The sequence below is a fragment of the Gambusia affinis genome, linkage group LG08 (genome assembly GCF_019740435.1).
Source record: "Gambusia affinis linkage group LG08, SWU_Gaff_1.0, whole genome shotgun sequence".
NCBI classification, from domain to species: Eukaryota; Metazoa; Chordata; class Actinopteri; order Cyprinodontiformes; family Poeciliidae; genus Gambusia; species Gambusia affinis.
Window position 1 is genome coordinate 4,135,984 of NC_057875.1, and position 23,761 is coordinate 4,159,744.

At 39.9% G+C, this 23,761-nt stretch overlaps 1 protein-coding gene and 3 non-coding genes across 6 annotated transcripts; all 4 read left to right on the top strand.

The window, feature by feature from the left end:
* The first annotated feature begins 339 nt into the window (after positions 1 to 339).
* LOC122836143 (C-Jun-amino-terminal kinase-interacting protein 1-like) lies at positions 340 to 18,320 on the top strand. Of its 3 annotated transcripts, none has more exons than XM_044125853.1 (13): positions 340 to 534; positions 1,668 to 2,032; positions 9,142 to 9,217; positions 10,001 to 10,579; positions 11,464 to 12,018; positions 12,352 to 12,636; positions 13,670 to 13,745; positions 13,829 to 13,995; positions 14,817 to 14,920; positions 15,105 to 15,215; positions 16,183 to 16,253; positions 16,377 to 16,475; positions 17,275 to 18,320. In XM_044125853.1, exons 2-13 carry the CDS (start codon positions 1,961 to 1,963, stop codon positions 17,345 to 17,347), a joined length of 2,268 nt encoding a protein of 755 aa, XP_043981788.1. In that variant the 5' UTR covers positions 340 to 534; positions 1,668 to 1,960; the 3' UTR covers positions 17,348 to 18,320. The 3 variants fall into 3 exon arrangements, with proteins under 3 accessions (XP_043981788.1, XP_043981787.1, XP_043981789.1); XM_044125852.1 differs by having other exon boundaries at positions 340 to 502; XM_044125854.1 differs by having other exon boundaries at positions 340 to 502; positions 1,734 to 2,032.
* A 2,328-nt stretch (positions 18,321 to 20,648) lies between these two features.
* trnai-uau lies at positions 20,649 to 20,722 on the top strand. Its single transcript has one exon. It is a non-coding gene; the product is annotated as a tRNA-Ile (tRNA).
* Positions 20,723 to 20,882: 160 nt separating this feature from the next.
* trnai-uau lies at positions 20,883 to 20,956 on the top strand. The gene has a single exon. It is a non-coding gene; the product is annotated as a tRNA-Ile (tRNA).
* Positions 20,957 to 22,082: 1,126 nt separating this feature from the next.
* Positions 22,083 to 22,156, top strand: trnai-uau. The gene has a single exon. It is a non-coding gene; the product is annotated as a tRNA-Ile (tRNA).
* The last annotated feature ends 1,605 nt before the right edge of the window (positions 22,157 to 23,761 follow it).

Consider the following 23,761-nt stretch of genomic DNA (forward strand, 5'->3'; position numbering starts at 1 on the left):
TTTCTCTCATTGACTTGGATTTCTCAGGGCCAATCAACAAATAGAAGTTGTGAACGATGATGTTTATTTTCTGTGCTGTTCTTAAATTGTATTTTCCCTGTAGATAGATGTTCCTAAAATGATATTAGTCATTTTTTCCAAATGTGAGTTTGGAAAAATAAATAAATAAAAATAACCCCTTTCTTATTGCCAAAAGATAATTTAGGAAAAAACAAACAACTTTATTATGTTACTTTATTATTTCGAAAGGAGACGATATTCAAAATTAAATCATGAAACACCCCATACCACTAGGTGGCGGTATTTCACACTTCCCGTTTCCTTTCCTACTTTCAAAACCAGAAAAAGTAATTTAGCATCGGCAGCGAAGGAAGTGAACAAAACAGTTCGGTTCGGTCCGTGTTGGCCACATTTTTGAATTAACATAAACAGTCTTCTTTTACAGCTCGGCATTTCTCTCTTCCCAGTGGAGGACGACTGTTTACAGCGCAGACCATTTCCGGTGAGCTTCATGGCGTCGAGCTGCCGCGTTACGTACGTCATGGCCAAACGTTAGCGGTTAAAACCTCAACTAAATCCAAACCTTCTGTACGAAGTGAATCAGAACAAGTGGTTGGTTTTTACCAAGCTAATTTCAAAGTGTTTGTAAGACGATATCTTTAACGACATACTGACTGAAATAGAAAGCTCCTAAAAGGTGTTGATTAATCACCCACCAACTATGTTTTAAGCTGCCTCTTAAAGGGAGAGTATTATATATTTTCCAGACACAGTGCAATTTTACAGCACAGACTACTAACCTAGATTAAGTTAGTAGCCTAACTGACTTGGAAGAAATTGTAAGTCGTGATTTACTGCCTTGAAATTGGGCCACTGCCACTTTAAAAACTCCTGCTCTTTCTGAAACGCTGCCTTCAGAAAGTCATCACAACATGGCTTCTGTATTAACCCTATAACAACATTTTTACCAGTGTTGCTCTGGCAAGTAGCTGGTAAAGTTTCACCAGGTGTTTGCTAATTGCTTCTGGCTAGTCTGAAGGAGCTGAGTCATGTAGGCAGGTCCACCCAGGCATTTTGAACAGCTGAATGGTTGCCATGGAAATTAAGAATTTGTCAAACACATTAAAATCAAAGCAACACTCCAGGTTCGTTTTGGATTAGGGAATAACATTATGACATGTTTTAAAGATTAAAAAAGTGGGTTTTACACAAATACTCCTCCTTTAAACTGGTTTACCGTCTGATTGACAGGGTGCTTCCTCACTGGTTACTGGTTTTATGTCTATTTAAACTGATTTTCTGTCTTATTCACTGCCTCTTTGCCAGTTATCAGCCTGTTTGCTGACTGTTTTCAGACAGGATGACTGTTTCCAGTTGTCAAACCATTTCCTAACTGGCAACTGGGTTTATATTTAGCTGAACTGGGTTGAGACAGACTGGCAGACTGGTTCCCAATCATCAGACAGTTTGCTGACTGCTTTGCTAACTGGATGTTGCCTTTGTCCGCCTGTCCTGCTGTCTAATCGTATTTCTCTGAGTCACTCTTTGTATGTTCTTTAGCCTGAAGGCAAATCAGCTGATGATGTCATGCTTCGCTCTGATTGGCTGCTTCTGACTTCCTCCCTCCCTTTCCACCTTTCTCTCCCTGCATCTCTCGCTCATCTCAGTCCCACTCCCTCCATCACAACTCAACACAATCCCTCTTCCTCTTCCTCTCCGTTGTGGTGATGAAGGTGATGTGACGGCGTGCGGGGCCAATCGTTGGGCAACAGGGGCGTGGCCAGAGAAGGAGCTCAGAGCTGAACGATGCTCAGAGGACCGAGGAGGAAGAAGAGATGACAGGGAGGTAGAGGAGGGTGGGGGAGGCCTTGTCCGAGCCGAGGAGCGCCGACGGTGGGTTGATAAAGGAGGAGGAGGGAGGAAGCTGCCGCCTGTCGACAGAGGATCCACCTGCGCTGTCATGGATAAATACCGACCAAAGAGACCGACCAGCCTGAATCTGTTCCCACAGCTCCCACAAGCCGGCACCCAGGTAGGTCCGATCGGACCAGGCGGACCCACCCAGAGGTCGGCCGATAACTTGGTGACTGTGTGTGTGTGAGAGAGCATCTGTGTGTAATCGAGTGTGTCATTTGGGTCACATCCCGTCTCCCGGGACGCTGAATGGTCCTGATCGGTTCCAGGACCGAAGGAGTCAGAGTGGATCAGGGTGAAGTGATTTATTGAAGGACGCCTGGCCGTGTTCGCCCCGGCTCCTGCTGATGCCGCGGCTGCTCTGCCATCTTGGGAAAATATTCAGTTACAATCATGATAAATGGTGCCGATTCTGGGAAAAAACACGTCTGGACTGCTGACTCCAGAGCAGTAGAAGATCAGATTTAGCTCATCATCTCGGGGTGTTTACAGAGATAGGGGGCAGGTCTGGTTCAGATCCAACTAGACTCAGACAGAGGCTCTGAAAAGAGCCCACACCCCTTTAAAAATAATGCTTCAAATCTTAAAACGAAATTATAACTTGCATCTTTAAAGGGGCGGTAATATGCCAGGCATATAAAATCATTTTATAGCACAATTAAGTAACCGTGCTACCTTCAGTTGTTTTGAAAATGCTGTAAATATCAAATATGACTCAAAGAGAACCTATTATTATTTAACATTTCCATTTGGGTCTCTGGTGCTTGTAAAATTAGCATAATTCTTAAAAAAACTACCCAGCCAGTTAACATTTTTTGGTGTCTTGAAAATGAGCCGTTCAGAATGTAACATCACAAATCATCTTGTTACCCATCACCCCCAGCAAAGTTCCGCCCGTAACCTAGCAACCCAATTGGAGGTCCAGCATGTTTGTTCAGCTGGTTTTACTGCTGTATGTGCTGTACAATGGCTGTTGGAAAAGACAAGAGTTTTGTTGTTTACATGCCATCCAGAAATCGTTTGCTGTATTTTTGTTGGTTGTACAGGATGCTCCACTTCTGCTTTTCAAAGATGTACAGATGTATGATTGCGCATCTGTTTGCAGCTATTTTCACATACGAGTGTGAAAATAACTGAGAAACTGAGGGGGGAGTGGCCTGCAGCAGCTTATTTGGATTGGAAGTTAGAAGAGGCCCTGAAACAGCTCAAAATACTCTAACAGCAAATCATTTGTGCAAAAATGTAATGAATGTTTTGTTTAGCCCACAAACCTATCCTAACATATTCCAGGAAGCTTAAGAGGTCATCTTTAAAAGAAAATTGACATTGCAATTTATCACCTTTAAATTGGCCGTCTGTCTCTTTAAGAAGCTCCTGCTTTTTCCAATACGCCGCCTTCATCACGTCATCACAACACTCCTCCATTAAGCCTTGAACAACGTTTTCCCCAGTGTTTCTCTGAGAAGTAGTTTGTATAATGAGCTCAGCAGATGTGCAGTCCCACCAGGTGCTTGCTAATTGCTGCTAGCTAGTCTGAAGGAGCAGAAAGCTTGGAAACTGCAAAAGAACCAATTCTTACCAAGTAGTTTTGGTCTAGTTTCTTGTACAAATATCTTAGTACACCTGAAATAAGTCTAAACTAATTTAAAAGTAACTTTTTAGCAAGCTCGAGGAAGTATTTTTAGTAAATATCTTAAATAAGTTAAATAATTTACCGGTGCAGCCAGTATAACATATTTGTACTAGAAACTAGAAAAAATACTTGGTAAGATTTTGTGTTTTTGCGTTGTGATGCCACCAGCCTCATACTTCACAGTTGGGACGGCATCTTCCCTGTTAAATCTTAATCACACAATCAATCAAATTTTATTTGTATAGCACTTTTCAGCAGCAAGGCGTTTCAAAGTGCTTTACATCAAATCAAACACAAAAACACAATGCAACATAGAATCAACAATAAGAAAACGACATTAAGTCAAGTTCCATCAATAAATTTGTAATTGATAACGTTTCAAATACAATCCTAAACAGGTGGGTTTTTAGTCGAGTTTGCATCCATAAAAGGTTTACACTCCTACTGTGTTATATGGAACAAAATACCTGTTGGTATTTTTATTCCCACTCACAATCACGCAGTTTAAAACGATGTAAACAGCCTTTCAATGGGCTTCCGGCACCAGGATCCGTACATCTCTTTCCTCTTTCACAGAATTTCGAGCAGGGACTCCGCCGTCCCTCGCGGATTTTTGTGCAGTTCTATGGTTCCTGTTAGTGTCTAGAATTTAGAGGGTTTTCGTTGCGCGCAATGACCCTCAGTCACTCGCCGTTTTTCTTCCAACAAGAGGCTCTGTACACACCTCTTTCACAGACTCCGCCGTTCCTCACGGATTTTTGTGCAATTGCAACATAGAATCAACAATCAAAACACGACATTAAGTCAAGTTCCATCATTAAATTTGACTACGTTTCAAATACAATCCTAAACAGGTGGGTTTTTAGTTGAGATTTAAAGGAAGTCAGTGTTACAGGGTTTCCGTTACACGAGTCTCCTTGTGAAAATGAAGATTTGTTTTCACTAAGTATTTTTTATTCTGAGGTTGATGCAGACATTACACAACAAAACCCGTTAATTTCAGGAAAAGAGAACCAGTTTCCTTCGTGAACTGAATAATAATTAGACTTTCCAATATGAATACATGAATGTGGCATTTTAATCTATCTGGAAGTTGTTTTCAAGGATGAAGCAGACTGGTGGAAGTTCTGATATATGGACTGATTTCTTTTAATTTTGCCATTATTTAAAAATGTAATGTTAATTATCCTGTTGTTTAGCAAATGGAAACAATTATTGGTGCTTTAATGGTAATTGAGGCTAATAATAATGAGCCTCAGATGTTTTCAAACCATAAATGATTTCTGATTTTAATCAATTATTTTACTTATTTATTTATTTTTTTGTTGTTTTGCAAAATTGCAGAAAATATTTTCAAAACTTGGCTTTTATTTCAAACATCCCTTCTGCGAGGTGTACGACACAGTATCAAGCCAGTGTATGAAAATTTTTGTTTATGAGAAAATCTCTATTAGTAGAAAAAAGAAGCAATTTTACCATCCATCCATCCATCTTCTTCTTCTTCTGCTTATCCGGGGTCGGGTCGCGGGGGTAGCAGCTTCAGAAGGGAGGCCCAGACTTCCCTCTCCCCAGCCACTTCCACCAGCTCCTCCGGAGGAATCCCAAGGCGTTCCCAGGCCAGCCGAGAAACATAATCCCTCCAGCGTGTCCTGGGTCTTCCCCGGGGTCTCCTCCCGGTGGGACGTTCCCGGAACACCTCACCAGGGAGGCGTCCAGGAGGCATCCTGACCAGATGCCCGAGCCACCTCAACTGGCCCCTCTCGACGTGAAGGAGCAGCGGCTCTACTCTGAGTCCCTCCTGGATGACTGAGCTTCTGACCCTATCTCTAAGGGAGAGCCCAGCCACCCTACGGAGAAAACCCATTTCGGCTGCTTGTATCCGCGATCTCGTTCTTTCGGTCATGACCCTAAAGCTCATGACCATAGATGAGGGTGGGAACGTAGATCGACCGGTAAATCGAGAGCTTCGCTTTTTGGCTCAGCTCTCTCTTCACCACGACGGACCGGTACAGCGGTACAGCGCCCGCTTGACGGCAGACGCTGCACCAATCCGCCTGTCGATCTCCCACTCCCTTCTTCCCCCATTCGTGAACAAGATCCCGAGATACTTGAACTCCTCCACTTGGGTCAGGACACCCCCCCTGACCCGGAGAAGGCACTCTACCCTTTTCCAGCTCCAGACCATGGCCTCGGATTTGGAGGCACTGATCGCCATCCCAGCCGCTTCACACTTGGCTGCGAACCGCTCCAGCGAGAGCTGCAGATCACGTCCTGATGAAGCCAAAAGGACCACATCATCCGCAAAAAGCAGAGACGTGATCCTAAGGCCACCAAAACGGATCCCCTCAACACCCTGGCTGGTCTAGAAATTCTGTGAATTCTGTAATGAACAGAATCGGTGACAAAGGGCAGCCCTGGCGGAGCTTCAGAGGGTCAGCAGTGATTCAAAATGAAAGGAAAGGAAAACAAGATGGCTGGAGGCCATAAAACCCACATTTTAACTCCCATAAAACCCACATCATAAAACCCACATTTTAACTCGGTGAAATAAAGGAAGGTGATACTTTCAGAAATGAAGCAGCTCTTTTTTCAGTCGGCTGTTCAGCTGCTGATGCTGCAGTATTTCAGTCTGATCCCTCAGGTAGAGCATCGTCATCATCCTCACAGCAGTGAGTTCTGGAGTTCCTTGTTTAACAAGCCTCTTCCTGTTTACTGGATCGGCTCAGACCCGTCCAGCCATCCTTACCAGAACTTGATGCATTCACAAATTAAAGGCTTTAAGGAGCACTAAATAATTACAAATCAGATTTCTTTTTCTTCAAAATAAGATTAAGGTTCAGCAGGAGGAAGAAAATGGTGAATGTTTTCTTTACTTTAGTTTTCAAGATGAAGTGGAAATAAGAAAAAACTTTTTTGCCCTTTTTAAATCAAAATATTAAGAGTAAAGTGAAACTATCTTGAAAAAAGGTGGAATTATTGCAATATTTTTCTCATAATTTGGATTGTTTCATCATGTCAAAGTTTCCTCATTATTTCAACCTTTTCTATTTTTTTCCCCCACCAGTGGGTCTTTTGTGGGCTCTAGTGTCCCTTAAGACAGTCGGCTGACAGGAAAGAGGGAAGGTGAGGGGGGAAGACATGTTGCCGGGTCCGGGAATCGAACCCGCGACAGCCACGTCGAGGACTCAAGGCCTCTAAACGTGGGTGGCGCTACCCGCTACGCCACCACAGGACACTGTATTTCAGCCTTTTCTAATAATTTTGTCTTTTTCTCATTTGGATTTTTTTTCATCATTTATTTGTTTTTCTAAATCTTATAAATTTGTATTTTAAAACATTTGTTGATTGTTTGACTTTTTCTTCATCCTCTCTTACGGTAATTTCTTTTCATTATTTTGTTTTTCCTTCTCATTTGGATATTTTTTGCATCATTTCTTTGAAATGATAAAACAATATGGATTAGAAAATTAAAAGAAAGACACACTTCTCCTTGGGCTTTTCTTATTTCAACTTTATTATTATTTTTTAATTTTCCTCAACAATTAAACTTTTTTCTTATTTAATCATTTTTATCATTTTTGTATTTTTTTTCTATTATTTTGACTCATTATTCCTGAATTTAATCATTTCTAACTTTTTCGCATTATTTTAGTTTCTTTTTCATCTCCATTTTTTCTTTGATTCAACATTTTCTCTTCATTTCAATGTTTTCCTCATCATTTTGACTTAAAAAAAAGGAACATTAAACACAGTTTTTTCAATTAAGTTGGTTGTACCAACCAGGATTTACACCAAGTTTAGGTTGGAAAAATAACATAAAATCCTTGAATCGACAGAAGAGACGGTCAAATTAACCTGTAGGTTCCTGCAGATGTTTTCCCGATCTGGAGGATCAAGAGGGAACGTTGTTCTGAACAAATAACACCCTAATAAATCCATTTAAGATCTCCACTCTGCAGGTTCTGACGGCTGCCAGCGGATCAGGGAAGGATGTGCTGAGTCTGCGTAACAGGACGCTTCATCGATTAGTTGGGTCTGTTTCAGTTCAGCAGCTCGCTGTGAGACAGAAGATCTGGACTCCTTCTGATCGTGAATCTCACAGGGTTCTGAGATTTATCAGCTGGAAAACGCAGCGAGTCACGAGTCCAGTAACGGTTCTGATTCTCCATGCTGAGGATGCACACGGCAAAAGCACAAAATCTTAACCAAATATCTTTGCTTTCGTTTATAGAGCAAATACTATATGAGTACATTTGAAATAAAACAGAACTAACATACAAGTAACAATAAAGGATTTTGTCTTAAGTAAAAAATTCCTTAATATTGATGAAAAAGTGAAAGTTTTTAATCTTCCATTGGCAGATTAATAAAAGAGACAATTTTTCCATGTTATTAAGTAAAATAATCTGCCAGAGTGAAGTGGAAAATTACAATAAGGTCACACCTGCTAGTTGTATTGCTATGTTTATTCTAGGTTCCTGTATATTCCCACCAAAATGTAACTATTTGGGTTACATGTAGAAAGTTGTTTTCCACAGCTGCATCAGGACCAGACTGTCTCATCCTTTGGTTTGGAGCCTTTATCCTCGGTATAAAACTCCTGTGTTGTCTCTGCCTGGCAGAGCTTTTCATCCTGACCTGCTTCATTACTGATTTTCCTACAAGCTCTCTGAGTTGTTCACAATTCAGAAATAAACCTGATTGAGTGATTTTACCTGAACAGTGCTTGGAAATAGTTTTTTCCACAACACAGAGAAACTAATATTCAAGAATTATTCATTTAAAACAAACTCTTACTCCTTGCTTAAAAATTATTTTCATTGTAGTTTTGTTTTGTTTACAGTGGACTAAGATCTTTGCACTAGGAACTAAACCAAAAATATTTGGTAATATTTTTGGTTTGGTAATTATTTTTGGTATATTTACCTTTCCAACATTTCAAGAAAATTGATGGAAAACACTCACAAAGTGTCCTGAACTAAAATAAATAAGACAACAAGTGTGAAGCAGCTGAAAAACAGAAACGCAGAACAACCATAAGATGACATAAACATCCAGAAGTCGACCAACAAACCAAGGACAAAAATAGTAAGAACAATAAAAAAATATGATTTTTAAACCTGTTCTGGTGTAGAAATCCCTCTAAAGAAGTTCAGTCTGCCATCTGAGCTGTGGTGTGAGTGATCATCTTTATCTATTTGTGTGGTTTCTTTTAAAACCTGGGGAATTTCCTGGGGCTTACTGGGTCAGGCGTTTATATTTAGAGAAACTGAAAGAACTTACATGGATGAATGAAAATGTCTGGTGTGTTTGAGGTCAGAAAAGAGAAACGGCATGCTGTATTTAGTGATGAAAGTCCAAATTTTTATTTTTAGAGGTTTGGATCTGACAAACTGTTGCTCAGAGTTAACCCGGTAACCATGGTAACGAGGTGTGAGACCAGCAGAGCAAATTCATGATTATATGTTGTTTATTTTGGAGATATGCTGGTTCTGATTCTGGTTTGGTCAAAACATCAGAGATTTTTCGAGCGGTAAATCGGACGGATGGACGATCTTTGATGGACTTTCTCTCAATGTGTTGTTTCTTTTCAGGACTCCATCAACAACAACTCTTTGGGTAAAAAGGACAGTTGGAAGGACTCCCACTCTTCCTCCCCACACATCACAGGTACAACAAACACAGACATGTGAAGGGTGCAACAAACACTGCAAGGGTGCAACAAACACTGCAAAGGTGCAACAAACACTGCAAGGGTGCAACAAACACTGCAAAGGTGCAACAAACACTGCAAGGGTGCAACAAACATGGCAAGGGTGCAACAGGCATTTGAAGGGTGCAACAATCATGTAGCAGGGGTGCCCAAAGTCGGTCCTCGAGGGGCCGGCATCCCGCATGTTTTAGTTCTCTCCCTGGTTTAACGGGCCAGGATCCAATGGTGGCTCGTTCGAAGGCCTAAGAACATTGACATGCTGAGGAGGCTGTTGCCACCACCAGGGAGAGACCTAAAGCATGCAGGATGCCGGCCCCTCCACGACCGACTTTGGGCACCACTGATGTAAAAGGTACAACCAACATGTAAAGGTTGCCACAAACATTGCAGCGGTTTTTGTTGCACCCAGGGGTGTCGAAGTTTTGCAGATGTGATGGCAAGTCATTTCTTGAACAGTACTTAAGCACCTTTTCTATGATTGGTGTGATTAAGCGGCAGTCCGGTCAACATTAATGATAATGATTCTTTGTTAGCTGTTTCCTTCAGCAGTCAGGCTCTCAGGCAGGAAGCTGTTAAGCTTCAGAGTTTAGAGTTGAGTAAAAACATGTAAAGTAAAAGAAAAGTTCCTGCAGCTCCGGTCCAGACTAATCTTCTTATTACACGTATAATCTGCCTGTTTTCTGTTCTGGAGGTTGAGTAACACATAATCTGAAGTTTTCTCTTTTTCTTTCTGCCTTCAGGAGATCCAGCACCTCAAGATGCCAAGCCAAAACAAGAGGAAAAAGTCCGGCCCACAGCTCAGCGCCGGCCGGCACCAAAACCGCCCACTGCCTCCAACAGCAGAAACAACACGCAGGCCGCCGCCTCAGCCCCAGACGCACGGGTCCGACCACGAGAACGGTCGACGTCCACAGCCACGCAACCCTGCAGCACGCCGAGGAGTCAGCGGAGAGCCGCAGGAGGCGGGGGAGGCGGGAGAGGAGGAGGAGGGAGAGGAGCGATGAAGGAGAAGAACCTGGGAGAACTCAGGGGCAACGGGACGGACCGGAGAGGGGGACGTCTGTGTGAGGACAAGGCGAAGGACAAAGACAAGAACGGACATCAGAGGCAGAGGGAGGTCAACGGGCCGAGAGGCCGGCCAGCTGAGGGGAGAGGAAGAGGAGGAGCGAAGATGAGCAGCAGAGGAGGAGCAGCCATCAAATCCAACAACAAGCTGTCCAACCAGGAGGTCTACCTGCCTGCCATGGTGGTCCCACGCACACCTGTAGCAGCAAGAAGCCAGGAGAAGAGCCAGAACCGGGACAAGAGCCAGAACCAAGGTGGGAAACGCCAGTCAGCTCCTCCGGAGAGAGTTTAGAGAGAAACAAATAACTAAAGAAAGAGTGACAGAACTTCAACATATTCTTACTCTAGAAAAGTAAAAGTAGCCACTGAGACATGAGTCAGGAACTGAATAACTGATCAAATTATCAACCATTTAATATTTAAAAATTACATCATCACAAAATATACATTTCTGTGGAAATTGATTGTATTTTAAGGACATGAATGAAAATAATTTATATAAGTAAAAAATAAAAGAAGAATTTTTTTCCAAATCAGTTTCTTTCAGTAAAAAGTGTGTGTGGTTAATTTTTGTATTGAAACGTGTTTGTTTTTCATGCAGTGGGTAGAAAACCCAAAAGTTTTACTGAAGTAAGAGTAAACATATCTTTATTCAAGCGAAAGTAAAAAGCAGTCTTCAAAGATATTACTCAAAAAATTGTAAAAATAAAATACTTGGTAAAAAGGCGACTCAAGTGTTAATTCTTTAAAGTAACATCAGAGCAGTAAGGTTTTAAAAAATGTTTCTGTGGTTTACAATAACAAGAAAATGCATTATTAATAAGAGCTGATTTAAGATCGGAAGAGATCTGGATCTCATTTTTCAGCACTATTTCATTTATATACTTTAAAAACACAAAACCTTAAAAGTATTTTTGGTCTAGTTTCTGATGCAAATATCTTCATACATTTGAAATAAGAAAAACAACTTAAACGTAACATTTTAGAAAGATATAGGAACTAGTTTAAGCCTAAAGCTCCTTAATATTGAGGATAACTTTTATCATTTTTTAGTAAAAAGAGAGAAAAAAGAAAAACAACAGATCGTGATTAATTGATTATTGCGACAGACCTAATCAACTCTGATTTGTTTCCTCAGGCCAAAACCATGACAGAACCCAGGAGAACCCCCCTGCGGCGCTGTCCCGGTCCAGCAGTGAGGGGGGGTCCAACCGGATGTCCCTGAGCTCAGACACAGAGGGGCCCCCTCCTGGACCGCTGCATCCCTCTCTGTCCTGCAGAACCAACCCCGACATCCGAGAAGAAGATGGGGAAGGAGATCCGACTCCCTCCGCACCTGTCCAGAACCACCCGGCACGCACGCCGACGGACACGGACAAACCAGAGACGGACCGTACCGCCGCAGAGACGGGCGCCGGCCGGGACAAAGCTGAAGACACGGTGGACGTTAAGTTGGACCGAACCGCAGCGAAGAGCGAGGCGGCGGCCGGGCTGAGCTACGACTCGGTTAAATACACGCTGGTGGTGGACGAGCACGCGCAGCTGGAGCTGGGCAAGCTGAAGGACAGCCTGCACGGACCCAACGAGCACAACGAGGACAGCGACACCGAGACCGTCTACCAGTCGGCCAACGAGGAGGAAGACCCCGAGTACGAGGAGGAGAGGAGGAAGAGCGAGGAGGCCAGAAAGCTAGGTACAAACAGAGGAGCTGCTCCATCCATCCATCCATCCATCCATCCATCCATCCATCCATCCATCCATCCATCCATCCATTCATCCATTCATTCATTCATTCATTCATTCATTCATTCATTCATTCATTTCTTTCTTTCTTTCTGTTCAGTAATGGTTTCAAAGTTTTTAACATTTTTATATGAAGGCAAGTATCATTTGCATAGAGGTAAGTAATGATTTCCTTCTTTAAACTGGAGGAAGACAGGAAAAAGCAAAAGGCCAAACAGAAAACCCTGTGGAACACCAGAACTGTAAGCAAAGCAACTAACGCCATGTTGTTTTCTGTTTCAAGAAAGGAGAAAAGAGGAAGAGAAGCAAAGACAAGAGGAGAAGAAGAGGAAAAAAGAAGAGGAGGAGGCAAAGAGGAGGAAAGAAGAGGACCTAAAGAGGAGGAGGGAGGAGGAAGTGAAGAGAAGGAGGGAAGTAGTTGCAGTTGCACGGATCTGCAAGCAGTCCAAGGTTTCGTCAGCCACAACTTCAGAGGAAGACGAGTCTAATGGAGGAGGAAGAGGCCCCAGAAGCAGGAAGTTCCTCAACCTGTTCTCTGCCAACAGCAGCAGCCCATACAGCTCCACAGGTGAGTTTACCTGCAAATATTCCCTTCTCACTCAGCACTGTTGTCACAAATAGAGGAAAAATAAGCCGGTTACATAAAAATGTACCAACCTTGTACCACTGCAAGTCCAAATTCTTGGTGTTATTTAGTGATTAACATGATTCCAAGGGGGCGTGCTGTGGTGGCGTAGGGGACAGTGCGACCCACGTTTGGAGGCCTTGAGTCCTCGACGCGGCCGTCGCAGGTTCGATTCCCAGACCTGGCCGACATTTGCCGCATGCCTTCCCCCCTTTCCTGTCAGCCTACTGTCATACACAAGACGGCGCCGGCGTTTGACCCAATTATTACAGACGAAAACAGCGATGCTGTAAAATTTGCAGTAGTCTGTGAGAAATATTTACTTTTAAAAGCTTTTGTGTGCATAGAATTAAAGCACATTAGTTCATGTTTTACATCATGTTCGTGGTTTTATCATGTCAGTGAGGATAACGCAGTAAAATCAGCTTTAATTCAACAGTTTCAACACGGAGTCAGTGCCCAGTTTTAAAGTTACAATGACCTATAGAGTAAAACTTGATTAACACAATCATTAATATAATTTTATCTAAATAAAATGCAATTTCTGTGCTAAGCTTAATACATTGATAAGACCTGGAAGATGGTTTCTATCCTACAAATATTTTATATTAAGTCTTAGCTTTATGTCTGAGAAACAGTTAAATATTTTAAGTTAGTGTTGATTTCAATAAATCTACATGTTGAATAGGTTTACAACAAAAAAGCATATAATTACAATATATATTTAACACTCAGTTTGGATCATTTTCAGTAAAACTGGCTTATGGTGTTATATTAACACAGAAAGAGTGCAGTTTAACTTGTCAATTGTTAAAGGAAATGCAAAGAGTAAATACTAAACAAAACCTTCTTTAACTCTGACTATTTTCACCGACATAATGAGGCATTTTACTCTCACCGTTGTTGAATCGACTCTTACAAAGTTCATGTTGATTATTTGACATTTGGGGTGTAAAGTTGGCTTTTTGTTCCTCAGGCGCCGGCTCGTTTGGTGTGTTTTCCTGTGTTCTGGACGGCGTGGAGAGGCAGCAGAGCCACCGGGCCGCCTACAGGTCGGCACAAACACAACACAAACCCAAATGAAAAGATAAATAAAACTCGTCACAGATCGCAGCTGACTCTGTTTCTGTCGCAGGTTTGTTCCCCGCCACGCAGACGAGCTGCAGCTGGAAACGGATGACCCGGTCCTGATGCTGAAGCAGAGCGAGGATCTGTGGTGTCAGGGCTACAACATGAGGACCGGGGCCACCGGCATCTTCCCGGCCTTCTACGCCGTCAGGGTGCCCAAAGACAGGAGCCACGGTACGCCAGGACGGGCAGGAAGTGGCGTCCAGACTTCCCAAACTGGCATTTGTTACAAGAAGAGATTATTTTAATTCCTTACAGTAACATCCAACCAGTTAAAAATATGTCAGTGACTGACTACAACAAGGATAAGCGTTTTTCTTAGCGATCTGGCTGATTTTTCAGCTCTACTTCATTTATATACACTGCAAAAACCAGAGTTAAGTAGGAACTATCTACATTTACACAATAACATTTACTTCAAGTACTTCTAGGAATATTTTTACTACGCTGTACTTTTTACTGTTACTTGAGAAAATTTCTGGATTTTCTACCCACTGAGGGAAAATTAAACATGTTTTAACAAAAAATCCTCCAGACACACAGCTGCAGTTTCTGTTAAAGTTTCACAAGTTTATTATTGAAAGAAACTGATTTGGAAAAATTTTAATTTTCCTGATTTTGTTATTTTTTGTTACTAATATGAATTATTGTCTTTTTGGTCCTCAAAAAAATACCAAGTTTCATCTTAACTTTATATTTTGGTCCGTCTGATGATGTAATTTCTAAATATTATATGATTGATAATTTGATTAGTAACTCAGTACTTGACTCTTTACTAAATACTTTTTACTCTTACTTGAGTAAGAGTAAAAAGTGACAAAATCTCAAAATGTGAAAATGGGGGAAATTCCAGCCTCAAGCTAAGAAAACTGAAAAAAATGACAGTAAATACATATTTTCAACTGACTCCACATTTATTAACATTTTTAAATAAACGTAGCTGAAATATTTATATGTGTTCATCATTTGTTGGCGTTTCTTTATTTGTCTTTCAGTCCGTAACGACGGCTGGACGGAGCAGTTTGTTGTTCGGTTTCTGGGCTCGGTTCAGGTTCCCATCCACGTGGGAAACGACGTCCTGTGTGCAGCGATGCAAAAGGTACAAAAAAATAAGGGAAAAAACATTTAAACAGTTCTTACAACAACTGGCTTTTCTAGTAAATTTACTTTCTATCTAAAAGACAAAACTAAACAGCTATCTGCCGGAAATAAATTATAACTTTGTGTTTATTTCTGTTTGTTTGCAGTTTTTTTTCTGATTGTCTGACTGTTTGCTCTCACAGGTTGTGTGTAACAGGCGGTCAGCCGGTCAGCTGCCGTCAGCCTGTGTGCTGGAGGTCAGCGTGAAAGGCGTGAAGATGATCGTTCAGGACCAGTGCCACTCTGTTCACCGGGTAAGTCCAGTCATTCGGTTTTTCTTTCCATCTGCTAGAAGGTCCGAAGAAGCTGAAAAAAGGTTTGCAGTTCTCAAAAAAATTTAGATCAGTCTGTGAAGAGTCTGCAAACAAATAAATATCTCAGTTTAACACATTTAAGTTTTATGGGGAAAAGAGTAAAAAAAAAGGAAAAGAAAATGGAGTCCCACCATAGAGCCATGAGGAACACCAGAGAAGAACGTTTTTAATTTGAAAATTTTTGGAATTGAATCTCCGTTTGTCTCTGTGTCATAAAACACAAACTTTGTTGTCCATAAGCCACTTTATTATCACTGTAACCAACACATTACATGTGAAATTTAAAATTTTTAATTGATGTGATCAAATTATTGCATCACAAAAGGATGAAAAACAGGTTTACAAGCATGGATCCTTGAGGAACAGCATTGAAAATTAATTATAAGATTCCTGGGATTAAATGTGTTTCTGTGTCTGTCAGGGAGACCAGTGTTTTCATTACTCCCAGTAAATGCTGGGAGTAATGGGAATCTTTGGAGAATATAAAAAAAAAATCCTACAATGGAAACCAGAAGTTTACATACACCTAATAAAAAAGATAAATATACCAAACTTCTCGTTTTTAGGTCATAATTACCAAAATTGTTTCTGTTTGCTAAATGCCACAATAGTGAAAGAGAGAATATATCAAAGATTTATTTATTAAAAATCAGATGCTAACATACATTTCTTCAGTATTTCGTAGCACTGCCTTTGAACTCTTTGTTGGGTTTCTTTCCACAAATTTCACACAAAACATGAACTTTGTTGTCCTCAAACATAACTTAAAATGTTAAGTTATGTGAGTAAATTATTGCAGCACAATATGTTGAGAAACAAGTTTCCCAGCATAGAACCTTGAGGAACACCACTGAATGTAAATCATAGGAGTCATAGGACTAAACGTATGTGCTTCTGTGTTCGTCAGGGAGACCAGTGTTTCCATTTCTTCCAGTTGAAGAACATCTCATTCTGCGGCTGCCATCCCAAACACAACCGGTGGGTTCAACCCACCGTACCTGAATCGTCTCACACACCTGTACTTGGAACTGTTTCAAGTGAGGTATTGGGTCTCTGCACATCTCATCAGCTGGAAATCTTCCTATTTTGGTTTTGCTGCAGGTACTTTGGATTCATCACCAAACATCCCGACCAGCAGCGCTTCGCCTGCCATGTGTTGATGTCAGACACCACCTTGCATCCTCTGGCGGAGTCGGTTCGGTAAGAAACAAACACCGAGGTTTTCTGCTCCCACTCTTGGCTTCAGAGGAGTTTCTTTCAAGAAAGATTAGAAAGGAAGCCGTTAAAATAAACATCACATTTTAGTCAGTTCTTCCATTAGATTTGCTATTTTGATACTCTTATTAGTAATCATAACTATTATTTGTCAATATACTCCTAGTGCCAAACAAAATTATTTAAGGAAAATAAAAAATGAACTTCAGAAGTGATCAGAGTTTAAAATGTGACTTTGATTCCTGAAAGGGAATCAAAATATGTTTCAACATTCATTTTGATTTCACACCTGTTCTAGTGAAAATGATTAAATTGGAACATATTAGAGGAGTTAATGAGATTCCTGATAATTGGTAAAATGGAAAAGAGCAAAAATGTGTTACTGAAGAAAGGTAACAGTCAGGAGGAGAGAAAAAAAAATTTACAAATGGATGGATGGATGGAGGAATAGTTGGATGGATGGATGGATGGATGGATGGATGGATGAATAGTTGGATGGATGGATGGATGAATGAATAGTTGGATGGATGGAGGAATGGATGGATAGTTGGATGGATGGATGATGGATGGATGGATGGATGGATGATGGATGGATGGATGACTATTTGGATGAATGGATGAATGAATAGTTGGATGGATGACTGGATGGATAGTTGGATGACCATTTGGATGGATGGATGGATGAATAGTTGAATGAATGAATGACTATTTGGATGAATGGATGACTAGATGAATGAACTGGTTTCCCCCAGTGAGTAATCTGATTACTTCCTGCTCTGTGCAGTCGGGCGTTCCAGCAGTTCTACAAGCAGCACGTCGGTTACTCCTGTCCCACTGAGGACATCTTCATCGAATGACCCGTCCTCCTCTTCATCCTCCTCTGCCTCAGACTGAAGCCTCATCGTGTGCATGCTACGCCGGCCTTACATCCAGACTGGACCACCAGAACTTCCTCTCTGCATGGTGGGTTCATTCAGCGTTCTGACCGGTCCGAGTCGCCGGGCGAATCCCTCTGAGGACCAAAACGACTGAACTTGCAAAAACGTCCCCAATACTCACTTTATATTCACGCATTTATTAACAGAAGTTATTTACATGTACCCATGCTTGGATATTTTACTCACCGTTTAAAACTTCAGTCACAGAGAAACTACTAGAAAAGTCACTAAAAGGACACAAGAACAGCAGAGATAGTTTAAAAGACCACTAGGTGGCGCCAAACAGCTTTAAAAGTTGGAAACAACTGGGAGTAGAAGGAGGAAAAAAGCTTCAAAACTAAACAGATAAAAATGGCACAAAAAGCTGCTTGTACTTTAATATTAGTGCAGCTTGGTGACCCACAATCCAAAGGTAGTCTATATTAAACGTTTCAGCAAAAAAAACAAATAAATGTTTTTTTGCAGCTTAAATAATAAAAAGATAATTTATATAAGGCCTCATACAATGATGGCATATTAGGACCATTCTGGATAGAAAAAAGGAGTAAATTTCCACTGAAAAGCTCAGAAAGTTTGAGATAGATCTCAAGTTTCCTTATTGTTTCTATAAATTTTCTAGAAAAAACTCAGCAATTTCTGAGCTTTAAAAGTGAAAAATTTGCTAGAAGAAAAATTAAAATTTTCTAGAAAAAATAAGAAAATTCCTGAGCTTGAAAAGTTAACAAAAAAAACTCAGAAATTTTTAGATAAATTTCTAGAACAAAATACTAGGACATTTCTGAGTTTCAAAAGTCAAAAATATTCGACTTGAGTTTTAAAGTTGAAAATGTCTGACTTTTGAAACTCAGAGATTTCCAAGACTTTTCTAAAAAATTTGTTAAAAGTAGTTTAAAAAATTAGATTAATCCCAAAATTTTACAGCCAAACTTTTGACTTTTGGAGCTAAGAATGTCATTGTTTTTCTAAATCATTTCTGAGATTATTCTCAAAATTATTGAGTTTTGTTGGTGGAAATTATACTCCTTTTTTCTCTCTCTCTACAGTATGACGTCATATCATACGCATATAGCCCAGGCTTTATAAAACCAAATACACACGGGATTGGTTTCAGAAACGTTTTTATCCTCATGAACCTGCACAAATCCGCCCCTGTGTGTTGTTTTAACCATGCCAGACCCATAGGGGGCAGTGTAGCTCTTGGCTTACTTTCTCTACATGTCCTAAACGATCCGAAATGATTCATCAGAGAAAGGAATCTTCACCTGAAACTGAAGCTGCAGAGTTGGGAGTACAACATTTCTGCTGCTGCAGAGACATTTGGAGCATGGCTGCATGATCTGTGGAGACCATCTACAACCGAGGAGTTCTCTGATTCTTCTTCCAGCTATACAATACAACACAAGTTATTTTAATGAAACAAAAATAGGTGAAATTTAAAAACATTTATAAACAAAAAAATCTGTAAAACGTATCAGTTTGGGACAATTTAAAACTAAACATTATAATTAAGTTTAAGACTTTTACACCTAAGTGGGGTTAATATGGATAAGAATAAAAATTCTGCATGACTTCAAATCAGCATAATATGTAGAGAGATCTTCTTCAGCTATATTTATGATTTTATTAAAAGCAAAATAGATTTCTAACAAACAGAAATAGTGTTTATAAGGTCTTGAAGCTGCAGGATGAATCAACAGAGCAGATTTTAAACTCCACAGTGACGGAGGCCTTCATCTGCTCGTCTCTTTGCACACACTGATGTTTCCAAAAAAAGCAAAACAAAACGCAGATTCTGTATTTTCTAACATTTAGTCTCGACAATCTTCTGTTTTAATGGTGAAGGTGCCTCATTTATGTTTGCTGCTTTCCTTTGGCTTCCAAATGTGACTGAAAACGTTCACACAGGGTTCCTGCAGCTGAGCAACAAGTCAAGGCCGAAATGACGCTGTGCAATCTGTGTGTGTGTGTGTGTGAGAGAGAGAGAGAGAGAGAGAGAGAGAGGATGCTGATGTTTCTTCTGTTTTATCTGCTCAAACCTGGAGTGAATATTAAACGTTCAACTTGAAGCAGATAGGAAAACGTGACCAAAAAGGAAAATGTTTTGAGATATTACAAGAAATAAGATAATTTCAGTCAAGAAATAATGACATATGAGATAAAGAGGTGGTAATAACGCTGACAACAAAAATAGTTTTCTTAAAATGCAGCAACAAAAAGGAAATCCCAATAAACTTTGTTCAAAAAACAGCTCTAAACACGTCTGACTCAAAATCTCTTTATTTTTTATTTTTTAAAGGGAAAGCATTATGCATTTTCCAGGCACATGGTGCTTTTTTATAGCACAATCATTTATATGAAATATATACTATATATAGGCCTGTCGTGATAAACAACAAATCAATTAATCGTATGATAAATTAAAACTATCGACGTCATTTTAATTATCGGCATTATCGTCTCTTCTGGCCTTTTTCTCTTTCTGTTGATGACACAGAATGAAAAAACGCTCAACTCTGCTGCTCTCCACTGACCCTCCCTTCTTCATTTCCTTAGTGTAATGCCCAGCGCACAATACATGATTTTAGGGCTGTCGGTCGATTGTCGGCCCATTTTCATAACCTGAGAGACCAAACATTAGCCGACAGAAGTCCTATAACGGTTTGATCGTGCAGTGTGGTGTCCAACAGTGGGAACAAAATAATGGCTAAAATAATGGCTAGAATATGAGCTCTTTACTCAAACCTTCATTGTGGTAAGATCATGTAAATTCTGATAAATCCATGGAAAGTCGACATTATGAGTTACCATGTATTTAAGAAAACCCTGTCCAGCTGGGTTAGCTCAGCTGGACGAAGTGCCGCACTAATAACGCTGAGGTAGGTGGTTCAATCCCCATACTGGTCAACGGAAATCTAAAGTCTTTCAGACAAACAATACTTCAAAATAAAATGGTTGGAAAATAAAAATCAATACAACAAAATAAAAAAAGGTTGGAAAATAAAATCAATACAACAAAATAAAAAATGGCTCTGAAAGAAAATCAACACTTCAAAATAAAAATGGCTGAAAAATAAAATCAATACATCAAAATAAAATATTGCTGGAAAATACCCCTTTAAGCATGTTGATTTTGAAAAACATAACAGCATTTCATCAAATCTTTATTGTAGTAAGATCATGTAAGTTTTTATTATATTGACAAAGACACAAGATTATGTGTGGCTGGTTAGCTCAGTTGGTCAGAACGTGACACTTATAATGCCAAGGTCATGGGTTCAATCCCCACTCTGGCCAACTGAAATATAAAGTTTTCAGGAAATCAACTCTTCAAAGTAGCAGAAGGCTTCAAATTAAACCGAAATTCATTTTCAGTTTAAAAGACTTTAGAATTTCTCTGATTTTGTCAAGATCATGTAAGTTTTTCTTACATTGATGAAAACTCAACTTTATGTGTGGCTGGTTAGCTCAGTTGGTCAGAACGTGACACTTATAATGCCAAGGTCATGGGTTCAATCCCCACTCTGGCCAACTGAAATATAAAGTTTTCAGGAAATCAACTCTTCAAAGTAGCAGAAGGCTTCAAATTAAACCGAAATTCATTTTCAGTTTAAAAGACTTTAGAATTTCTCTGATTTTGTCAAGATCATGTAAGTTTTTCTTACATTGATGAAAACTCAACTTTATGTGTGGCTGGTTAGCTCAGCTGGTCGGAGTAGGGTATTTATAATGCCAAGGTCATGAGTTCAATCCCCACACATGTCAACTGAAAAATAAACTTTTCAGGAAATCAATTCTTTATAATAGGCTGTATATTAAAACATTTTGCACATTGATTTTGAAAAACATTAGAATATGAGCTCTTTACTCAAACCTTCATTGTGGTAAGATCATGTAATTCTGATAAATCCGTGGAAAGTCGACATTATGAGTTACCATGTATTTAAGAAAACCCTGTCCAGCTGGGTTAGCTCAGCTGGACGAAGTGCCGCACTAATAACGCCGAGGTAGGTGGTTCAATCCCCATACTGGTCAATGGAAATCTAAAGTCTTTCAGACAAACAATACTTCAAAATTAAAAAGGGTGGAAAACAAAATCAACACTTCAAAATAAAAAGGTTGGAAAATAAAAATCAATACAACAAAATAAAAAAAGGTTGGAAAATAAAATCAATACTTCAAAATAAAAATGGTTGGAAAATAAAATCAATACAACAAAATAAAAAATGGCTCTGAAAGAAAATCAACACTTCAAAATAAAAATGGCTGAAAAATAAAATCAATACATCAAAATAAAATATTGCTGGAAAATACCCCTTTAAGCATGTTGATTTTGAAAAACATAAGAGCATTTCATCAAATCTTTATTGTAGTAAGATCATGTAAGTTTTTATTATATTGACAAAGACACAAGATTATGTGTGGCTGGTTAGCTCAGTTGGTCAGAACGTGACACTTATAAAGCCAAGGTCATGGGTTCAAATCCCACTCTGGCCAACTGAAATATAAAGTTTTCAGGAAATCAACTCTTCAAAGTAGCAGGAGGCTTTAAATTAAACTGTAATTCATGTTCAGTTTGAAAGACAATATAATTTCACTGATTTTGTCAAGATCATGTAAGTTTTTATTATATTGACAAAGACACAAGATTATATGTGGCTGGTTAGCTCAGTTGGTCAGAACGTGATACTTATAATGCCAAGGTCATGGGTTCAATCCCCACTCTGGCCAACTGAAATATAAAGTTTTCAGGAAATCAACTATTCAAAGTAGCAGGAGGCTTTAAATTAAACTGAAATTCATTTTCAGTTTGAAAGACTTTAGGATTTCTCTGATTTTGTCAAGATCATGTAAGTTTTTCTTACATTGATGAAAACTCAACTTTATGTGTGGCTGGTTAGCTCAGCTGGTCGGAGTAGGGTATTTATAATGCCAAGGTCATGAGTTCAATCCCCACACATGTCAACTGAAAAATAAACTTTTCAGGAAATCAATTCTTTATAATAGGCTGTATATTAAAACATTTTGCACATTTATTTTGAAAAACATTAGAATATGAGTTCTTTACTCAAATCTCCATTGTGGTAAGATCATGTAAGTTCTGTTAAATCCATGGAAAGTCGACATTATGAGTTACCATGTATTTAAGAAAACCCTGTCCAGCTGGGTTAGCTCAGCTGGACGAAGTGCGGCACTAATAACGCTGAGGTAGGTGGTTCAATCCCATACTGGATCCCCATACTAAAGTCTTTCAGACAAACAATACTTCAAAATTAAACGGGTGGAAAACAAAATCAACACTTCGAAATAAAAAATGGCTCTGAGATAAAACCAACTAGGCCTGTCACAATAAACGATAAATCAATTAATCGTATTATCCATTAAAACTATCAACGTCATTATAATTATCGGCTTTATCGTCTCTTCCAGCCTGTTTCTCTTTCCGTTGATGACACTGAATGAAAAAAGGCTCAACTCCGCTGCTCTCCACTGACCCTCCCTTCCGCATTTCCTTAGTGTAATGTCCAGCGCACACTACACCATCTTAGAGCTGTCGGCCCATTTTCAAAACCTGAGAGATCACACATTAGCCGACAGAAATCCTAGGTATGAATGTTTGGTCGGGTTCCATCGTGCCTTGTGGTGTCCAACAATGTTCACAAAATAATGGCTACACTACACAGGAGCTGTGCCACGAAGGCAGAGCTAGGTCCACCCACACTTTTTGCATTCCTGAATAGTTTCAGTGGAAGATTAAAGGATTTTTCAAACACATGAAAGAATCAAGGCAGCACTCCATGTACGTTTTTTTATTAGGGAATAACTTCATAACAGGAAGTGAAGCTCTAAAAAAGTCAATTTCACACGATACTCCCCCTTTAGGGATTCATCTAAAGGGCTGTTTCAATTACGTAGAACCAAAATGTGCAAATTTAATTCTTACTGCTGCTTTTGCATGAAAGCTGACAGCTGCAGTAATCATCCTGATGTCTCTGAGAAAATTCAGCTGGGAGCTTTCACGTTGTCCTGCCCTCTGGTGGCCACATCAGTCATTGCGGACTCAGCAGAACAAAGTTGAAACGTTTGGAGTTTGAGCAGATAAATCTTGAAGCACCAAAAATGTTTTTATTTCCATGTTTGATAACAGTGCCTGTTTTTCTTTTCTTTTCTGCACTAACTGAAAGAACTAAACCTGAAAAAAGCAAACAATCAAACCAAACAGCAGGTCGTGTTCAGATGAGTGGTCCTGCGGCTCGGTGCGACTGATCGCCTCAGAGGTGGTTGCTGTGGAAACCCAGAGGACTTAGGTTCATAGCTGGCATGTTTCTGCAGAAA

What these genes read in the sequence shown, in the direction of transcription:
- LOC122836143 (XM_044125853.1), top strand. Translation starts at nt 1,961, where the DNA reads ATGGATAAATACCGACCAAAGAGACCGACCAGCCTGAATCTGTTCCCA. An exon ending in TTCCTCCCCACACATCACAG is followed by an intron (nt 9,218 to 10,000) that starts GTACAACAAACA and finishes TTCTGCCTTCAG; the next exon opens with GAGATCCAGCACCTCAAGAT. An exon ending in CCTCTGGCGGAGTCGGTTCG is followed by an intron (nt 16,476 to 17,274) that starts GTAAGAAACAAA and finishes TGCTCTGTGCAG; the next exon opens with TCGGGCGTTCCAGCAGTTCT.